The sequence below is a fragment of the Oncorhynchus nerka genome, linkage group LG3 (genome assembly GCF_034236695.1).
Source record: "Oncorhynchus nerka isolate Pitt River linkage group LG3, Oner_Uvic_2.0, whole genome shotgun sequence".
Classification (NCBI taxonomy): Eukaryota; Metazoa; Chordata; class Actinopteri; order Salmoniformes; family Salmonidae; genus Oncorhynchus; species Oncorhynchus nerka.
Window position 1 is genome coordinate 43,217,268 of NC_088398.1, and position 19,746 is coordinate 43,237,013.

General features: G+C 41.3%; 1 protein-coding gene and 1 pseudogene across 1 annotated transcript; one reads left to right on the forward strand and one right to left on the reverse strand.

Annotated features, from left to right (window-relative positions):
• Positions 1-369: 369 nt before the first annotated feature.
• LOC115108319 (nuclear receptor subfamily 4 group A member 2-like) lies at positions 370-5,751 on the reverse strand. Its single transcript, XM_029632511.2, has 8 exons — positions 5,581-5,751; positions 4,883-4,988; positions 3,778-4,649; positions 3,082-3,211; positions 2,753-2,916; positions 2,168-2,370; positions 1,830-2,008; positions 370-1,714 (listed from the first exon to the last, which is right to left on the reverse strand). Exons 3-8 carry the CDS (start codon positions 4,645-4,647, stop codon positions 1,458-1,460), a joined length of 1,803 nt encoding a protein of 600 aa, XP_029488371.1. The 5' UTR covers positions 4,648-4,649; positions 4,883-4,988; positions 5,581-5,751; the 3' UTR covers positions 370-1,457.
• Positions 5,752-12,687: 6,936 nt separating this feature from the next.
• The window catches only part of LOC115108326 (glycerol-3-phosphate dehydrogenase, mitochondrial-like), a 38,053-nt pseudogene continuing 30,994 nt past the window's right edge, over positions 12,688-19,746 (forward strand).

Genomic DNA, 19,746 nt, shown 5'->3' on the forward strand with positions numbered 1-19,746 from the left:
TTACCTCAATGAAACACTTCCAAAAAACCAAACGACGTTCAAGCATTCATGCCAATTACTGAGGGTTATCTATTTTTGATAAACGATTTTTTTTTTTGCGTTAATGTCAATTGTACGTTATTTCACTGTAATCAAAAATCCACTGTAATCACAGCCTTACTAGTAACATCTTATTTCTGCGTAGCCTGAACAAACAAACAAAATATTCCTTAAGACATAAAGAGAAAGAATTTCGTCAAAATGTACACTATATTTACAGGAAAGCAATAATTCACTAAATTAATTTGAGATTGAATAATTTCATTTAGATGCACCTGTAGACTATTTGTAAAGGAAAAAACAATTATGAGGAATTGTTTCGCAAGAAAAAACGATTTAAAAGTTTTATTTGTAAACATTAAATATCTCTTTCTCTCTAAACGTTTGGAATTCGGCACCGAATGCATTGCAATAGCCTACTCAAATACACCAAGAAGGCAAAGGATGTACCGCACACTTATTTATCTTTTATATAGGACGAATTGTTCATTTTCTAATGTGTGAAATTATAACTATCTAGACGTCTATAAGACATAAACATAGACAACGTGCTCAGCATGAATTATGATGGTTTGAAATCATTTAAACTGCTCCCATGCTTAATTTAGCTTTTGGCAATAAAATAATAAATATATAAACGTTTATATTCAACAGCAACAATACTTACAACACATACAAACAAGGAATGTCTGACAGTTTTACAAACACCATGGATCCCTCTTTATCTATACAGATGGAGATACTTTTTCACATATGCGTCATACATAAAAGGTGTGCCAGTACTACGAATCTTTATAAAATCTAGCAGACTACATAGTGTCCGGTATATAATATAGACATCTCCTCGACAGCAAGTGCCTATAAAACCTACAACATGCGTCGTCTTTTCGAAATACTTCCATACCTCTCGGATCCTGACAGAAACACATATAGGCACAAGTCATAAAAGAAAAATGGCATTTTGTCATTAACGAACTTTTTACACGTGTTATAAATTGACGCATTGGACGCGTCACATAATCTATCATATATGTGCATATTTATATATGAAATATATTACATATCAGTATGCGTTATCAATGGAACAGATGTTTGGTCAACCACAAGGAAAATAGGCTAAGAGTTGCAAGAAAGTGTTTTTTTAACTTGGTCGAGAATTGGCCTTGGAGACTTTCCCCGACTGGCTATACTGGGGATTAGGCCTATAAAAAAATCGAACATCAGTGTGTTTTCTGAGGCCAATTTTTTCTCACTCTTCTTTGTATCTATTTCATGGATCCTTGATCAGGATGTAGGGGATTGTACTAGGGAGCTTGGAAATATTCAGAGTTAAAATCTAAAAAAATGTGTTAGGCTGACTCAAACAGAGTCTGTGGAAGTTCTTTGAGGTCTCATTAAAAGTCCGTTTTAAAGTCCATTTAAAAAGGTAGAGTGTCGAGGAAAAGTTTGTCAATTATTGCTGGCGGAGGAACCAAGTCTTCGAGTTTTAAGTAGAAGATACGCTGCAGACCTTGTGTACATAGCGTGCGAAGTTCAGGGAGTTTTCCCAAAAGTTTTGACAAGTAGTTCGGACGAGTCAAGCCCCCGCCATTGAATGTCACTTGGTCTTTGAGGCAGTTCACTATCTTGTTTTGAAGTTCTTCAACCCTCTTGGGTTCCTTAAGCCCATGCCTCTCTGTAACATGAAAATAATAAAACATAATTACCAAAATGTGAATACAAGAAACACATTTAAACAGTCTAACACTTGGGAGAGGGATTCAATTGAAATATGTCCTATATTTGCTTACCTGTTACCATAGCAAGAGCGGCGATGCAGGAGAATGCTGATATGTCGATGTTCATGCTCTGCAAGTTAGAGGAAAACTCCACAATCGAGTCTATCCATTCCCCAAATCCTCGGACGCACTGCAGCCTGTGCAAGACCACCCCGTTGCAAAAAATGAGTTTGCCTTCCACTGGGTTGGACCTGCAATTAATAACAAAATGTCATTAATTACTATGAGCAATAAATTGGGATTTAAGAGGCTCCTAATTATTGGGTGGCTAATAAAAGCCAAAAGAGCTTGAAGGGGGGGGTGGATATTTATTATAGTCGAGGTTATTTCATAATTACGAAGAGGCTTACCTGTATGCCAGCCGCAGAACAAAAAGTTCCAGAAAGGCTGATTCGAAGAGGAGATCTTGATCCTGCTTGGGAAGATCAGAAAACCCAGGGATCTTTTCCGCCCAACCTCGGATAATCTCCATGGAACCCGTCAGGAGATCATAGAACTGCTGGATGTGCTGGGTGTCGTCTCCACTCATTTGGTAGTCAGGGTTAGACTGAAACTGGAATTTAATTTCAACAGGGCTTAATGAGGTCCTTTAAAATATATAACCCGTGAAATTGCAAAGCCTATTTCTAGGAGGGGAGTGCTTTCTTACTATTAAATTCATGTCTTCTTTTTATTGAGTTCTCCGTTTCAAAGCGATTTACTTAAGTAAAATATGCCACCTTAAAAGACGGACAAAGTTTTGAATCCAGACCTGTCTTACACAAAACTTTTGAAGTCCATCAATTGTGTGACAAATGCACATCGAAACATGATCAAATAAATCCAGACATGGTTTGTTCAAACGTTGTATTTTCACTCGAATTATATTATAAATCAGAAAGACAGTGTTTATGTTCATACACCATTTATTGAAGAGAATTAAATGGTAAACTCACTCTTGAATAGTCCAAGCCAGACATGGACGGGTTGGAATCGACATGGGACCTAACAAGGGCACTTATGAGACTGACAGGCGGCGAGGGTGGTGAGGCGTCTTGGGGACTTTTAGGTTTAGAGGGAAGACGGCCTCTTCGACCCTTTAGATTAGCAGTCCGGACAACTGTGTTAAAAGGAAGACAAGAGAAAATATAGAATTGGATTTAACTGTGATTGTTGTGCGTAAAGTTTCAACTTGCTTTACGCGCAAACTTTACGCGCAGGACCGCAGGTGCTTTATGACCATGCACGGACACAAACAATCAAAGTGACCACAGTATGTCCTTACCCTCTTTGACCATTCCGACAACCATGCACTTCTGGAAACGGCAGTATTGGCAACGGTTTCTTCGGCGTTTATCGACAGGACAATTTTTGTTCGCTAAACACACGTATTTAGCATTTTTCTGAACAGTGCGCTGCAAAGGTGAAGACAACAGACGTTTAGCATGGACATCAGTGCCTGTACAATGAATACAAAGCTAGCACTCATTGAGCAGCGCTATATAGGATGATTGATATTGTAACAGCACATCCATCCTTCCAGTTTTGGCTGTTATATATGCGAGGAACCGAAGAGGTAGACATTCAGTAAATACACATCCGTGGGCATTCATAATTTTACGGCCCTCTGAGACCACCTCTATTTAAAGAGGTAAGATTAGGCCATTGAACAGGGGTTCGAAATAAAGTCACCATTTAATTTGACCATGGGGAATATTGTGACACTTTCTAGTCCAGAGATGACTGTCATATCACAAAAAGAGCTCACAACACTGAGAGTGTTTAATGACTTGTTGAAAATGATATCCAAATGTTATTACAATTGTCATAATGGTTTACTGGGCATACTCCCACCACCAATAATAAGAGGAATATTAAAATAACAATACGACAATTGTCTGACAAAAAAACAACAGGCCTAATTATACCATTAATAATTGTAATAATTGAGTTGCATAATTCACAATCAACAAAAGCTCACCTTAAAAAATCCTTTGCAACCCTCGCAGGTTCTCACTCCATAATGCTGGCAAGCAGCGTTGTCCCCACACACTGCGCACAGACCCTCGTTTGACGGTGAACCGCGGGACGGGGGCGAATGGACTTGGCTGTCCATCAACTGGTGTCCATGGCCGAGCTGAAGGGAGTGGGGGAAGGCTAAGCCGGCCTGTTTTCTTAGAGCACTGGGTACCGCGAAGCTCTGGCTGTCTAAGCCTCGGTGTGCCCCTGGGTTGTCGTGGTTCATGGAGACGTGCAGTGGACCATCGAATCGCATCTGGCAACTCGACACAGGGGTACCAGGAGGGGACTGTTTGAAGGAAAATAGTGACAGCCTTGACACCGGGTTTTTGCGCTGGTCTATCATATGAGAGGTCGCAGCCACATAGTTCTGGTGGAAACTGTGGAGGGACCCAGGGTCCTCCCACATGTGATTGGGCTGAACCTGGAAGTTTGGTGTGGTTGGGGCGTGAGGTGAGGAGGGTTTGAAGTAAATTGACCCGGAGTGGGCCATCATCTCTTCCGTCTGAGGTGGCAAATGGCTCTGCTGATGATAGCTGTGCATCTGGACGTCCTCGACTTTGATGGAGGACTGCTCTCCAGAATGCGGCATTTGATATAGACAGGGCGGTTTAACGTCGTAACTGGTGCTATAGTTGTCAATGAATGTGCTGAAACTAGGGAGAGAAGTAGTAGCTGTGATCTCAGTGTTGGTCAGGTCCATACTAAACTTAACAAACTCAGGTGTTAAGAAGTCGCAGTTGTATTCTCCAGCGGTGTGGTAGCTGTAGCTCTGCGAAGCGGGGCTGGCTCCTTGCGGTGATGACCCATACTGAGCCTGAACGCAGGGCATGGCTGAAAACGAAAGTGACAACATGTTGATGTTAAAATCCATTTATAAACTACAAACTATAGACATGCCATATCATCTACAAAATAACAATAATTCTAAATAATTTAGATCCGGATCTAATCTTATGTTCAGATAACTTATTTAAATCGCATTGTTTTAAACGGGACAATTTCGAAATACTTCGGAACTATTCATAATCATTATTTATAATATAATGTATAATTTACTCTCCTACCTTTGGTCTTGGGACTGTTTTTTCGGTGACACTTGAAATAGACAATGTTGTCTGGAGGTGTATGGGGTCAGGATTCAAGAAAGAGTCTCTTTTCTGGACTCGTCCCCTAAAGAAATAATCACTTTTACTTACATTCATTTAGAAAACGCATCAGAGAAGTCAATGTGTACTCCAAGAATCGGTGAGAAACACGCTAAGCAATTAAGCACAATATCGCGACATGTTCACTATGCTTTTACTTTTGCGCGCCTCACAGCCTAAGCTATAGCCTTATAGACAAAGGTTAGATGATGAACCGCATGGATGAGCTTTAAAATCACACAGTGCTTCGCAGTTGCCCGTTATATGTTATACACACGCATGACATTTTGAATGAAGAATTTTGAAGTTCGTCGCTGAATATCCATCCTCCACGGTATTGACATCAATGACTTTCGCAACTTCTCCTTCTCCAAAGTAACGTTGAACAATCCATGTCAAATGTAACAATTCTACATCCGTAAGTACCATTCCCAATGTGTACAGTAACAATGCTTAATTAACAGGACACAATGCCTGAGAATTAAACTGTTACAGAAAAACTGTTTTTTCGATGCCTCCCAATCATTTTCTACAAAGCAAGATGTCACAACTAAAAATTCAGACACAGCCCGCTTATTAAAAATAAACATAACGCTTATTAAAATAAACCAACATACCTTCTTTCACACCAGAAACGTGGTTGTCAATCCATGCATAAAGCATGTAGATAGTCTTCTTCAATTCTGTAAAAAGCTCCAATGTGTGAGCGAGAGTATAGCCTACAATACCAAGCAATCTATACGACTTCCTCAGAGCACTGCGCGCAATACAACCATCGACTACCCCGTCTGCCAATGTGCCTTTGTTTATGTGAGCTCTGGGCAGCACAGCCCACGTGTTTCACATCACAACGTCATCTGCGTCGCCAGTGGCCTGCACCAATCTCTTTTGGAACATGGTCCAGTCAACACGCTGAGTCCGTTGCATAGCCTGTGTATATGTACACCTGAGACGGCTCTCCTTACTGATTGTGTACCATAAAAAAAGTATAGGAAAACATGATTGACATATGGAAAACAGGTTAATGAACAGAAATGTAAATATCTATATATATATTCAAGCCAAGCTTTACTGTGCCATTCTGTTTAGACTGAGTTCATCACCTGTTTGTGCTGCACATCATTCTCATCGTTAGCTTCAACCAGCCAGGTGTATTTCGTAGCCGCAGCCAGGTATTCAAAATAGCCTAGGAACGACGCACAACAGGTCACAAGAGGTTCACACGAATTGTACAGGTAAAGCTCTTTTGCAATATGTCAGTACGCGTAGAAGCCGTTTTTTGAACACGAATAGCGTATGCCTGCTTTTTTTGCCAAGTGAAATATTGGCTCAACATTCGATCATGTTTTAGTGGCAGTGATTTGTTTATCCATGCATGTCATAATCAACCTAGTGGTGGCCTCCAGAGCGGTTCACCACTTTGTTTGGTTAGATAGGCTAATAGGCGGTGGGTCAATATTATTCCTGGCTATCTTTAAACTCAACTAGTAGATTTCACTTGGACTCCAGCAAATCCATAATTGCGTGGGTGTGTGGTCTACCTTTTTCACAAGTCGTCAGTCATGTTCTCTGCTGCTCACGAGCAGACTATAGAACCGTGGGCAGGGCTCATTATTACGTGTGGAGAGCCAGTTGTCACGGGCGAGCCAATTTCATCGAGAAAGGGAAACGCGATAGGGAGATCGCACGACGGCTTTGACAAACGACGGCGTTGACACAGTCAACAGACCTCCAGTCATAGTCTTGTCCCTATTGTTATTGTGCTGTAACAGTATTGCTGGTCTTTAGTTTAGACCTACTTGCATGTGTGTCCACTACACAGTCTTTGAAAAAAAGGTTCAGGATATAACCAAGGGTTCTATTTCTTGTTTCATATATGGCCCCCCCTAAGGGTTCTATATAGAACCCCTTTGTGGGGTTCAGGGGGTCAGGTTTTTTTTTTTGATCTGATTGATTCTTCTTCACTGAACCAACATTGGTTCCAAATAGAACCCCTGTGTTCCATATAGGGTTCTATAGAAGAACCTTAAGGGGTGTCATTCTTGAAGCAAACACAGAACCCCTTTTGGTTCTTTTTCTCTACGAGTGTAGGCCTATTCCACAACTGCTTATTTTAGCAGCATGTATCTGCCACTGAGGCTAAGGACGATAGGGTGTGAATATTCTGCCACAAATTTATGCAGCTTTGAGAGGGAAATTAGTAGGCTTAGAGTCAACAATTCAATCGTCTTGTACTCACTAACACATAGCCTGTGTCTTCATCTAAATTCATATTTCCATGGGATTATGAACTCACGGTCCACGATCAGTGAGCTCTGTTATAGTCATAACATAGTGATAACTAAGGGACAGTGCGGGGGGGGACCCAAACAACACTTCATGGTTGCACTCACCTCTAGAGGACACTATTGTTCATCACCCATAGATCATGCAATCCCTATTTAACTCTGACTTGAGTGAACTAAGGCTACAACATTACACTTTAGAAGTGTATGAAATCACCTTTACTGACATGGAAAATCAAACGTTTTGTAAACGCAGACTTCACCGTATTCCTGCTCAGTGGAATTTCAAAAGTTGTTAGCCTAGACCTAGATCCTGTATGAGTCTAGGTTAGCCAAGTCAATTGTGTTTAAACGGTGTTGTATTTGCAGGGAGTGCTTGGAAAAACTAGATGGTTTCTACATCTCATTCAGTCTACCCTCTGAAAAAGTAGATAGGCCAAGGTATGTGCTCAAAACAGAAGAACAAAATACCTTCTACCTTTGTTGTAGGCCTAAAGTGCATCAGTTACAGTGAATTACAGGTGTTCTTGTATGGTGAGTCAATAGCAACGTTCCTCAAATTATCATAGGCTTGGCATCCTATGACAGTGGGACCCTACAAAATGGGAACATTTCAGGTTTTGCATATACCTACAGATACTCCCATATTATTAAGCGGTGTTGCTTTTGTCAAATCAAGGAAACATTTTCCTCTTTATACCCCCAATGCAACGTAGTTTATTAGACAAACACCATTATGTCACAACAACAAGCACGTTGCATATTTTTTCTAACAAGGATGAGTAATGAAGCCCAACAACTTTATCCTGAAAGTCTCAGTTGTTACGGTGCATTATGAGCCTACTGCTGTTCCTTAATCTACTGTTATCCGTTTACCAATTAAAGTTTCAAATGAAAATACAATTAGCAATTTAATTGCCCATTTTACTGTAGAATAACCAAGTACCTCATTTATATGCACAATTAATTGACAATCATTTGGATGTGGGGCGCTAATCATATATAATCAAATCAGAGCAAAGATATTTTCTAAAAATGATAGCTGTTAAATCTGTGGTGGATGGAATTTAGACTGACATTGCTAATCACTGTCAAATGTGTGTGTGCATGCGTGTTGCGCTCTGTCTTTTATTGACCCGGGAGTATATTAGAACTCATTAGATGACAATTGTACAGTGTGTGTGTCTGTGTGTGTGCGAGCGTGCACGCGTGATTGTGTTCTGCCAGTAGGCAGACTGTAAAAACACAAAGTTGCTGTCCATGGTGCTGAAAAAAAGTGTGCGTTGTCATACAAAGTAAAAAAAAAAGAAAAAAAGAAGAGAGATCTGTCCAAGGTGCTGAAACAAGTGCTGTCCATGAATCATCATCACTGCTTATCTGAACACTAGCCCTGACAAGGTCAACATCTGTTAAACTGACCTCTGTCACAAATAGACCACCACGCATGGCCATGGTCTTACTGTACAGTAGTCTACTTGCACACATAGAGGGTCGGTCTGAGGCAAGTGGTGTGCAGTTTCTCTCCTTGATAAAATAGGATCAATCATGATTGGACAACACTCTATTATCTCTGTTTTGATTGGTTTACTGGGATGCTCATTATATGAATCTACTTCTTGGTTCGACTGCCAAGAGGTTGTTGCTAGCAACCGGTCGCCTACCGGGCTCTCAAGTTGTTGTTTTCACGCTTTGCAATCATTGATCCTGGGGTCTGTGCAGGTTGATAGCTGCCAGAGACATCAGAAGAACTGTAAGTTCATTCATTTTTAGCACAAGACCCCCCCCCCCCCCCCCCCCCCCCCCATGGCATACACATACCAGCATACATAATAATCACTTGTCAGAATGCACCCAGAGATTCTGAACCATTTTCTTTGACATGCATTAGGAACCTGTGGTTTTCTCTCCGTAACTCTAGCTAACCAGCTCAGCTAACTAACATTAGGCTACGAGGTGACAACTTTTGACTAAGTTGCTCAAGATGCCATTGCAATTACTGCTAACTTTAGCTAGGGACACTGTACAGCTAGGGACACTGTACAGCTAGGGACACTGTATTATTCGCTAAAGTAGAAATACTGCAAGCTCCAGAAGCTGCCCTGCCCTGTCATAACAACCATGTCAGTATCAGTGCTAAATATTAGCTAGATTAACCAGTTGTTTATTGTGGCTAGCTAGCTAGTAGACCACCATAGTAGACCACCAGAGCTAGCTAAATGGATAATGATAATACATAATTTCTTTACCATAGTAAATGTCCTAGCTAGTATGGAAATGCCTGCATTTCCCAGTGTCCACCCAGAATTATGCACAGGTCAGGGTGATGTAGGCCAGCCGAAATTATATTGAAATCGTCTTTTGGGTACACAAGCTGCAACTTGCTCATGCAACTCACGAGTAGGTGCGTTCCACCAATTCTGTGTTTTTTGAGAAGTGGTAAAAAATAAACCGTTTGATTTCACCACATTTTATCATTCTGTCGCAAAGAGCTCATATTCAACTTCATAAAAAATATTTTTTCCCATCTCAAGAGGTTAAATAAAAAATATATACTAATCCACTAATCACATGAAATAAATAATTATCTTTAAAAATGACTTTGTAAAAGCAAGAAAATAACTAGGGCTTTATAATGATGGTACGTACACAGAACTTGGAGAAATGTTGGCATTTAGGGGGTTAAAATCTTCCTGAAAGTCACAGAGGTTGCACTGAGGGACATGTCAAAATGCTGAATTCTTACACGTTAGCAAGTCCTTATTCATATTGAAAATCAGATTGATTGCATTCTTCATGTGATCTTTATTAAAGGGCACTTCATTGAATATAACAGGCCTTTAGAAAATTCAGAATTGGCGCGCAAATTTCGACTTCAAATATCAAGGGACGCAAAAAAAGGCACTCTTTTCATGGAACGACCCAGGTAACCTATTGATGTCTTAACTGTCACTTGCAGTATTATCCAGTATCCACCTTTCTTACTACAGTGCAATGTTTCAGGTCACGCAGTTTTTAAATAAGATAAAGGATTTGGTCGCATACTGATACATAGATTTAGGCTAGTTTAGTAGCTCAGGGTAAAACATTTTCCACAGTAGCCTATTTGATATATTTGTTGATAGAACTGACAAACTTCATGACACGGATTGTAAGGAACCTTAACTTTCCCGAGCAGTCTCACCCTAAAGGCGTTCCATTGCCCTGTCTTTTTTCCCCCATTTCAACATTCCCTCTTTACAAGCTTAAATGTCTACTTAATGTGCTTTAATGCGTGCTCTTTAGAGCCAAGGAGCACTTCATCACTTTAATACACTTTTAAATAACATACTGTTAACTAGCGATGCCTTATGGAACAGCTTGTCTTGCAGCTGGAAGGCGCCGCCATGGTATGATGGAGGTACCCGTTCACCATTCACAATGAGACAGTAAAATGGGGACAGAGGCCTTTGCATAGCACTGCCTCTATATCAGTCACTGATGAATATTCATGAATCACAGTGTCATGACATGCTCTGTAATTGGCAGCAACATTAGTAATGACACTGCTGGTATCGAGGCCCTGCATATTCATGTCGTGCGGCAATATTTCCAAGTTGGGCTCTTTTTTACCCAAAATGTATTCTGAAGCTGCAGGTGGCCTTGATGCCACAATCAATTGCCTGTTGGATTGAAAATCAGGGAAACCAATAGTTTCTTTGTAAATCTTTTTGTTGATGATTAATCTAGCTATCCTAATCATTGTGGAAGACAACAGGATCTAAATAGGCAAATTTAGGTCTACATCTCACTGTTGGGCTTTGTATGAATTTAGGTCTAGCCTGTTTTAGGACAGCTTATTTACTTGTATTACAAATTGACAGGGTTTGATTAGATGCGATTTCATCTTACTCTCAAATCACGTCTCTGTTATTTAACTAGGCTAATTCTAATTGATCTATATTAGAACCAGAAATAGATGAAATCATGAGGCAACTTTGTATCTGACTCTGAGCCACTGCCACTATTTACTGTCATTCCATCTTTGCTTCATAATTTGCTATGTTTCCATTTCGGTCCTTCTAAAGTCTCCTAGAATGGATGAGGGAATTGGCTCAAGCTTTGCATAAGCTGCATGGCTTTCTACTTGAGCAGCTGGATGGCAGGATTGTCTCGCCTCGTGCCTGCTGCACACTCCAACTTGTGGTGCTGATGAGGAGGCTGTCCTGGCAACAGTTGAATAGGCCAGGCTCTGGTTGAAATCGACGGTATCAGGAAAAAGTTGCACACCAAACCACCACTGTTGGTCAGGGTAGAAGAGCGACCACAACACTAGCGCCCTTGAGAGCAATTTCCTAAACCTTCAGTACACTGAACAAGCAATGAAAAAGGGGTAGGCCAATTCTCACTGCTTTCAGAGACATATCATGATGATGATAGGCTAGGCCGATAAAGACCTGTGTTTTTCTTTTTTCTTCTCTGTGAAAGTTGTATTTTGTCTTGCAGGAAGCGTTTCCGAAAGGCAGTCAAAGGAACTGCTGTCATAGCAAGTGTAGGATTGGTAGCCTTTTATGGCCTTACACAGCCGACTGGACAGAGAAAAACAGGTGAGCCTCTAGAGTCCACATTGTTGAAATGCTACAGTGAAACTTGAAAACTGCATGTCAGCCAAGTCAAATATGTGCAGAAACCAACTAGGCTTAGAGACCTTGGTTACTTTTTGGTGATCTTGGTAATATTTGGCCTTGTAGACCTCAATTTGAATGGCTTGATGTAATAGACCTATACAGTTTATGTTTAGAAATGATGAGATATCAGAAGATGGTTTGACAATGTTAATCCTATCCTTACAAAGACTTTGCTTATTCTTTCTTTGTTATAATGCCATTTTGCTCATTGTCATCATCCCAAAGTATTAATGGGTAAGCAACTTCTAAGCAGTTTATATAAAATGCCACTCATTATGCATGCTGCTAAGAAATTAGGCTAGTTCTTCACATCTCCTTACTGATGACCTTTGAGTGACCTTTGAGTGACCTCTCCTGCAGTGTTTTGTCTGTTTGTTCTGTTGTAGATAATCTGGCCGTACTTAATGTTACTGTACCATACTATCAATACTTTTAGTGTATTTAGGCTTCTGTATTAGCTTTTCTTTATTAGTTTCTCTGCAATATATTTTTTGTACTCTACAAAGTTATCTTAACACATATGCATGTGGCATGCAGGTTTTGTCATTAATCTCAAAAGACAATATTTGGAAATGGGGTGGGGTATAGGGTTTATTATGAATTAGCATGTTATTTATGATTTTTTTATTCCTTCGTGGTGGCTGCCATTTTTTCCCCACAGATAATACATGGTTTATTTTTTACAAAATCCATCATAAAGAATGTGAAGACATATACATACCAATGAAGTACATTTATTCACATGCACTGTCCCCTGGAGTCATATGACAATGAAATGGATGACTGGTTTGTTTGTGCTGATGGTCTAGGCCCGACTCTCGTTGAACTGCCGAACGTGGCCCTCCAAGACGAGCTCCCATCCAGGCAAGCCCAGCTAACGGCCTTGCACAACACCCAGGAGTTTGATGTGCTCATTGTGGGGGGAGGAGCCACATGCTTAGATTGTGCCTTAGACGCTGTGACACGGAATAAGCTGCCTTTTGCAGTCTTTGTCACTTGCAGTCTACCAGTTGTTCCTAATGCTTTATCTGTTCATTCCTTGCGTTTCTTTTGCATGTGGATCATTTATTTGCAGCACACAGGATAGGCCAACTGCTGGCTTGAAGCAAGGCCGGAATTTACACTGAGTGTACAAAACATTTGCTCTTTCCATGACATACACTACATGACCAGAAGTATGTGGACACCTGCTAGTCGAACATCTCTTTCCAAACATGGGCATTAATATGGAGTTGGTCCCCCCTATGCTGCTATAACAGCCTCCACTCTGGGAGGCTTTTCATTAGATGTTGGAACATTGCTGCGGGGACTTGCTTCCATTCAGCCACAAGAGCATTAGTGAGGTTGTGCACTGATGTTTGGCGATTGGGCCTGGCTCGTAGTCGGGGAGTCCAATTCATCCCAAAGGTGTTTGATGGGGTTGAGGTCAGGGCTCTGTGCAGGTCAGTCAAGTTCTTCCACACCGATCTCAACAAACCATTTCTGTATGGACCTCGCTTTGTGCACGGGGCCATTGTCATGCTGAAACAGGAAAGGGCCTTCCCCAAACTGTTGCCACAAAGTTGGAAGTACATCATTGTGTAGAATGTCATTGTATGCTGTAGCATTGAGATTTCCCTTCACTGGAACTAAGGAGCCTAGCCCAAACCATGAAAAACAGCCCCAGACCATTATTCCTCCTCAGTTGACACTATGCATTGAGGCAGGTAGCATTAGCCTGGCATCCACCAAACCCAGATTCATCCATTGGACTGCCAGATGGTGAAGCGTGATTCATCACTCCAGAGAACGCTCCAGAGTCCAATGGCGGTGAGCTTTACACCACTCCAGACGATTCTTGGCATTGTGGATGGTGATCATAGGCTTGTGTGCGGCTATTCGGCATGAAGCTCCAACGAACAGTTCATGTGCTGACGTTGCTTCCAGAGGAAGTTTGTCCCGTTCTGTAAGCCGTTGTTGCTCCTAGACGTTTCCACTTCACAATAACATCACTTACAGTTGACCCGGGCAGCTCTAGCAGGGCAGAAATTTGACAAACTGACTTGTTGGAAAGTTGGCATCCTATGACGGTGCCAAGTTGAAAGTCACTGAGCTCTTCAGTCAGGCCATTCTATTGCCAATATTTGTCTATGGAGATTGCATGGCTGTGTGCTCGATTTTATACACCTGTCAGCAACGGGTTTGGCTGAAAGAGCCGAATCCACTCATTTGAAGGGGTGTCCACATACTTTTGTATATATAGTGTAGATTGACCAGGTGAATCCAGCTGAAAGCTATGATCCCTTATTGATGTCATCTGTTAAGGCCTGTTCAATCAGTGAAGATGAAGGGGAGGAGACAGGTTAAAGAAGGATTTTTAAGCTTTGAGACAATTGACACATGGATTTTGAATGTGTGCCATTCAGACAGGTGAACGGGCAAGACAAAATATTGAATTGCCTTTGAATGGGGTATGATAGTAGGTGCCAGGCGCACCAGTTTGTGTCAATAACTGCAATGCTGCCGGATTTTTCACGCTCAACAGTTTCCTGTGTGTATCAAGAATGGTCCACCACCCAAAAGTACATCCAGCCAACGGCAGGCCAGTGGTCGAAAAACGGGTCATTGATGAAAAGACAAAGGAGGCTGACACAAAAAGTGCAGAGCAACAGATGGGCTACAGTTAGTCAACTGACAGTCCAGTACAACGTTGGCGCCCAAAGACCCATAAAATAATGCACAACCCGTCATACTTTGACACGAATGGGATATGGCAGACGACAACCTTACAGAGTTCCACTTCTTTCAGCAAAAAAACATTAAACTGTGGTTGCAGTGGGCTAAGGAACGAAAACACTGGACAGTGGAGAATTGGGAAAACATTGCCTGGTCTGATGAATCCCGGTTCCTGTTGTTTTACGCTGATGGGAGGACTTGGGTATGGAGAAAACCACATGAGAACACGCGTCCATCATGCCATGTGTCAATATTGCAGGCTGGTGGTGGTGTGATTGTGTGGGGTGTGTTTTAATGGCACACATTAGGCCGCTTGTTAAAAGTGAGGCAACATTTGAATATCTGAACATCATTGACGATCAGGAACATCCCTTCATCACAGCAGTGTATCCATCTACAAATATATTTTTTTCAGCCGGATAATGCCCCATGCCACAAGGCTAGGATTGTCCAGGAATGCTTCCACGAACATGACAGTGAATTTAGCTAACTACAGTGGCCTGCCCCGTCACTAGATCTCAATCCAATTGAGCATCTGTGGGGATGAGATGGAACGAGCTATTTGGAGTAGAGATCCACTACCAGCCAACTCGGCACAACAGTGGGAAGCATTGGAGTCAACATGGGCCAGCAACCCTGTGGAACGCTTTTGACACCTTGTAGAGTCCATCCCCGACGAATTGAGGCTGTTCTGAGGGCAAAAGGGGGTGGTGCAACCTCAGTATTAGGAAGGCTACTATTCTATAGGCTATACTATACTATGTACAGTGCATTCGGAAAGTATTCAGACCCCTTGACTTGTTCCACATTTTGTTACGTTACAGCCTTATTCTAAAATGGATTAAATAAACACATTTCCTCATCAATCTAAACACAATACCCCATAATGACAAAGTGAAAACAGGTTTTTAGAATGTTTGCTAATATTTACAAAATAAGAAACATAAATACCTTATTTACATAAGTTTTCAGACTCCTTTGCTATGAGACTCGAAATTCAGCTCAGGTGCATCCTGTTTCCATTGATCATCCTTGAGATGTTTCTACAACTTGATTGGAGTCCACCTGTGGTAAATTCGATTGATTGGACATGATTTGGAAAGGCACACACCTGTCTATGTAAGGTCCCACAGTTGACAGTGCATGTCCGAGCAAAAACCAAACCAGAGGGATTGTCTGTAGAGCTCCGAGACAGGATTGTGTCGAGGCACAGATCTGGGAATAGAGCTCCAGAGTTCCTCTGTGGAGATGGGAGAAGCTTCCAGAAGGACAACCATCTCTGCCAGACAGAAGTCACTCCTCAGTAAGGCACATGACAGCCCACTTGGAGTTTGCCAAAAGGCACCTAAAGGACTCTCAGACACAAGAAACTAGATTCTCTGGTCTGATGAAACCAAGATTGAACTCTTTGACCTGAAAGCCAAGTGTCACATCTGGAGGAAACCTGGCACCATCCCTACGGTGAAGCTAGGTAGTGGCTGCATCATGCTGTGGGGATATTTTTTGGGCAGCAGGGACTGGGAAACTAGTCAGGACCGAGGTAAAGAGGAACAGAGCAAAGTACAGAGAGATCCTTGATGAAAACCTGCTCCAGAGCTCTCAGGACCTCAGACTGAGGTAAAGGATCCCCTTCCAACAGGACCACGCCCCTATGCACACAGCCAAGACAACGCAAGAGTGGCTTCGGGACAACTCTCTGACTGTCCTTGAGTGGTCAAGCCAGAGCCCGGTATTGAACCCGATCGAACATCTCTGGAAATAGCTGTGAAGCGATGCTCCCTATCCAACCTGACAGAGCTTGAGAGGATCTGCAGAGAAGAGTGGGAGAAACAGGTGTGCCAATCTTGTAACGTCATACGCAAGAAGACTCGAGACTGTAATCGCTGCCAAACGTACTTCAACAAACTGCTGAGTAAAGGATCAGAATACTTATGTAAACGCAGTATTGTTATTATTATTTTTATATACATTTGCAAAAAAATATATGTATATAAACCTGTTTTTGCTTTGTCATTATGTGGTATTGTGTGATGAGGGGAAAAAATGATTTAATACATTTTAGAATAAGCCTGTAATGTAACAAAATGTTGGAAAAGTCAAGAGGTCTGAATACTTTCCAAATGCACTGTGTACATAATCTTTTAGGGTATCATCAACAGCCAATATTCTGGGCTCGTGATTTGATCGTGAAATAGTCTGATTTCTCTACTAGTACATAAACTATGAACACTTCATTGTGGATATCACACACTATTAAGGAAAAACTATTTTGATTACTCTCACATGTTCTCTCTCTTAATTCTGACGAATCCGATTTATTCAGCTAGCACCACAGATGCCGTTTGTAACCACATTTTGCAGGGATTTTGAGTGGCGGCACACTTTTGTTCCAGTCCCCCCTCACAGCATCGGGTGGGGGGATATTCTCCATCCTGATGTTGCATAACCTCCTAGTCATTGTGCTGAAGCTGCCTCCAAGCCGTCTCCCTGGAGCTCAGACTGTAAGGCGCTTCAGAGGCCAGCTCCAGAGGATGGAACTGCAGAATAGCTAATAGGACTTGGAGGACGTTTCCCTGGAAAAGACCAGGGGGCAAAGTCCACTCACCAAAAATGTAAAGATGTCTCTTTTGTTCCCCCTGATGAGGCTTCCTCTTGCAGTTACCATTACATCCTAAATCAATTATCTATGCTGCTGGTTAGAGGTTTCTTTAAGCTGTTTTTCTCCTTTATCCATTTTGACTGTCTAATGGTGAAATAGGGGGGATGGGGTGGAACCCCCCCCGCCTCATCCCCCTTTCCTAATCCACTTTTACTTTCCCTTTCTTCTTTTCAAAATTGGGATTTACAGTGTTTATCCGTCAGGGACAGAACACAAGCCTCTAATGGTGGGAGTGACGAGCGGTTTCAATGTTAAATCATTTTATGGAAGCCAGACAATTTCTCCTGCAATATAGACCTACTTTCATTTTAGATAACAATATATTGACAAAAACACGACAAAAGTAAAGTGCATAGATTATTTTTTAAATTAATTTTTTAATTTTTTTATTCTATACTTGTTGGGTCCTTGAATTATTATCAAAACCTTTTTACTCGTTTTTATGGTTCACACAGTGAAGAATTATGAAAATGCTTGCCGTTTTTTCCCCAATGGAATACGTGTGCCTGCACAAAATGTCTCCAATCATGAATTATTACAACAGAAGGACATTCATATGAAAATAATATGTGATGTATTCTAAACATTTGGGACAATAAGTAGCCACATATCAGCTTGCTGTTGATCTGTTGCCTTGGTTCCCTTCTCTCTGTCAGATCTTAAAACTGCCCTGGTGGAGCGAGACGATTTCTCATCTGGGACCAGCAGCCGGAGCACCAAGCTCATTCACGGAGGAGTCCGATATCTACAGAAAGCCATCGTGAAATTAGATTACGAACAGGTAAATGCTTCATTTTTTCTCTGCAGCTGACACTTATCTGGTGAATTCCTGGTCCGTCTGGTCATATTGCTTTATTTACCCTCCGTGATCATTTTTCATTCAGAAGAAGTCTTGACATGCTCTCTTTGAGTTACTGCCTGTGATATTTTTATTTCAAAGTTATTTCAAAGAATTCCTACAACTTGGAAAGAGAGGAATGAGTAACTAGTGCCCCCCTGTCATTATCAAGACGGGAATTAGGCTAATACAGGAAAATTATATCAGAGTAATGGGAGGAATAAAGCATTTAGGTGTTCTTTTTGTCGATGTATTGTTAAGAAGAGACACCCAGGTTCAAACTCAAATGTCACAGTTTTCTGTTACATTTCAGAGCACTTGAAGAATCTCATTATTTTCGGCCTGTGTTTTCTCTGGGAGTCTTATTTTCCTATCTGTATGAACATGCTGGGGTCTTGGAGGTGAGCTGGAGAAGGGGCCAATTAGTGTGATTGCAGGAAACGTAACTGCAAAGTCAGCAGCAGTGTAGCAAAGTACAGGCTTCTCACCTACTCTACATGCCAGGGAGGAAACGGAAAGCAAAAGAATGAAGGCAATGCCATTCCGTATTTGTTTTGGGATGGCAACTTTGGTCATCCGTGACAACAATAACTTTTACATGTTTCTACTAATAAACTAATAAACAATTAATCACCATTATACTATTTAAATCCCTGACCTAACAAGACATTACCCATTTTTATATATATAAATATATCTTGAGAAAAAAATATATATATATATTTTTTTTTCTCAAGAAAAACATTGACCTTACGTTATTTCACAGGACTCCACTAGCATAAATGTATTAAATGGTTATTGATTCACATGGTTATATAAGCTACTCTGATAGGAGTCAGTGTATTTCAGTATTTGTTCTAAGGTTACCTCAGTACTATTGTATTAGGATTGAGAGAAACATTTTGTAACCAGGCTTCAGGAAGGGCTATGTGGATATGATTGAGCTTGTACTATGATTTTATTCCCTGGAAATATTTTTGTATCTTCTTTTCTCCTCCAGTATATGATGGTGAAGGAAGCACTACATTAGCGTTCCAACCTTATGGATATCGTAAGGACACCCTCCCATCTCAGCATCTTAGACAGTTTCTCACTACGTACACCACGCGAAAATACCACATGAAGCAGTAAACCTTTCCCTCGGTAAAGACATGGGTTTTTTGAAGATGGAGACAAGTTCAGCTGAATGACAATAAACTTTAAGAGAGGTCCATCGTGGGTAAGGGTGAAATGGCTGATCACCATCTTACCATCTCACCCCGGCTCTCTGAGCCTTGTGTGAACTTAGGGGCTTGATTTGATTGGTGCTGCCTGGTATCATGAGCGTTAATTGCACATGACATTTAAGATCCGTCTCTGGTATTTAAAGGAGTGTACAGGTGTGCCTCATTACTGAAGGGTGTGGGAAATCTGTATTGGCTTCCAGTGCTCTGCCAAGCATTGCGTAAGTCATCATGCCAACACAAATCCTATATCCATCACACACAGGAGTGCCAATTTTACACCAACCTACCTTCCAAATTCCATTGTAATCCATAAAGCTCATAATGTGTTATTAGTTGTTTATTTGACATGTACAGAATGATACCTAATAGATTCATAGTAAATCATCTGGATTTGAT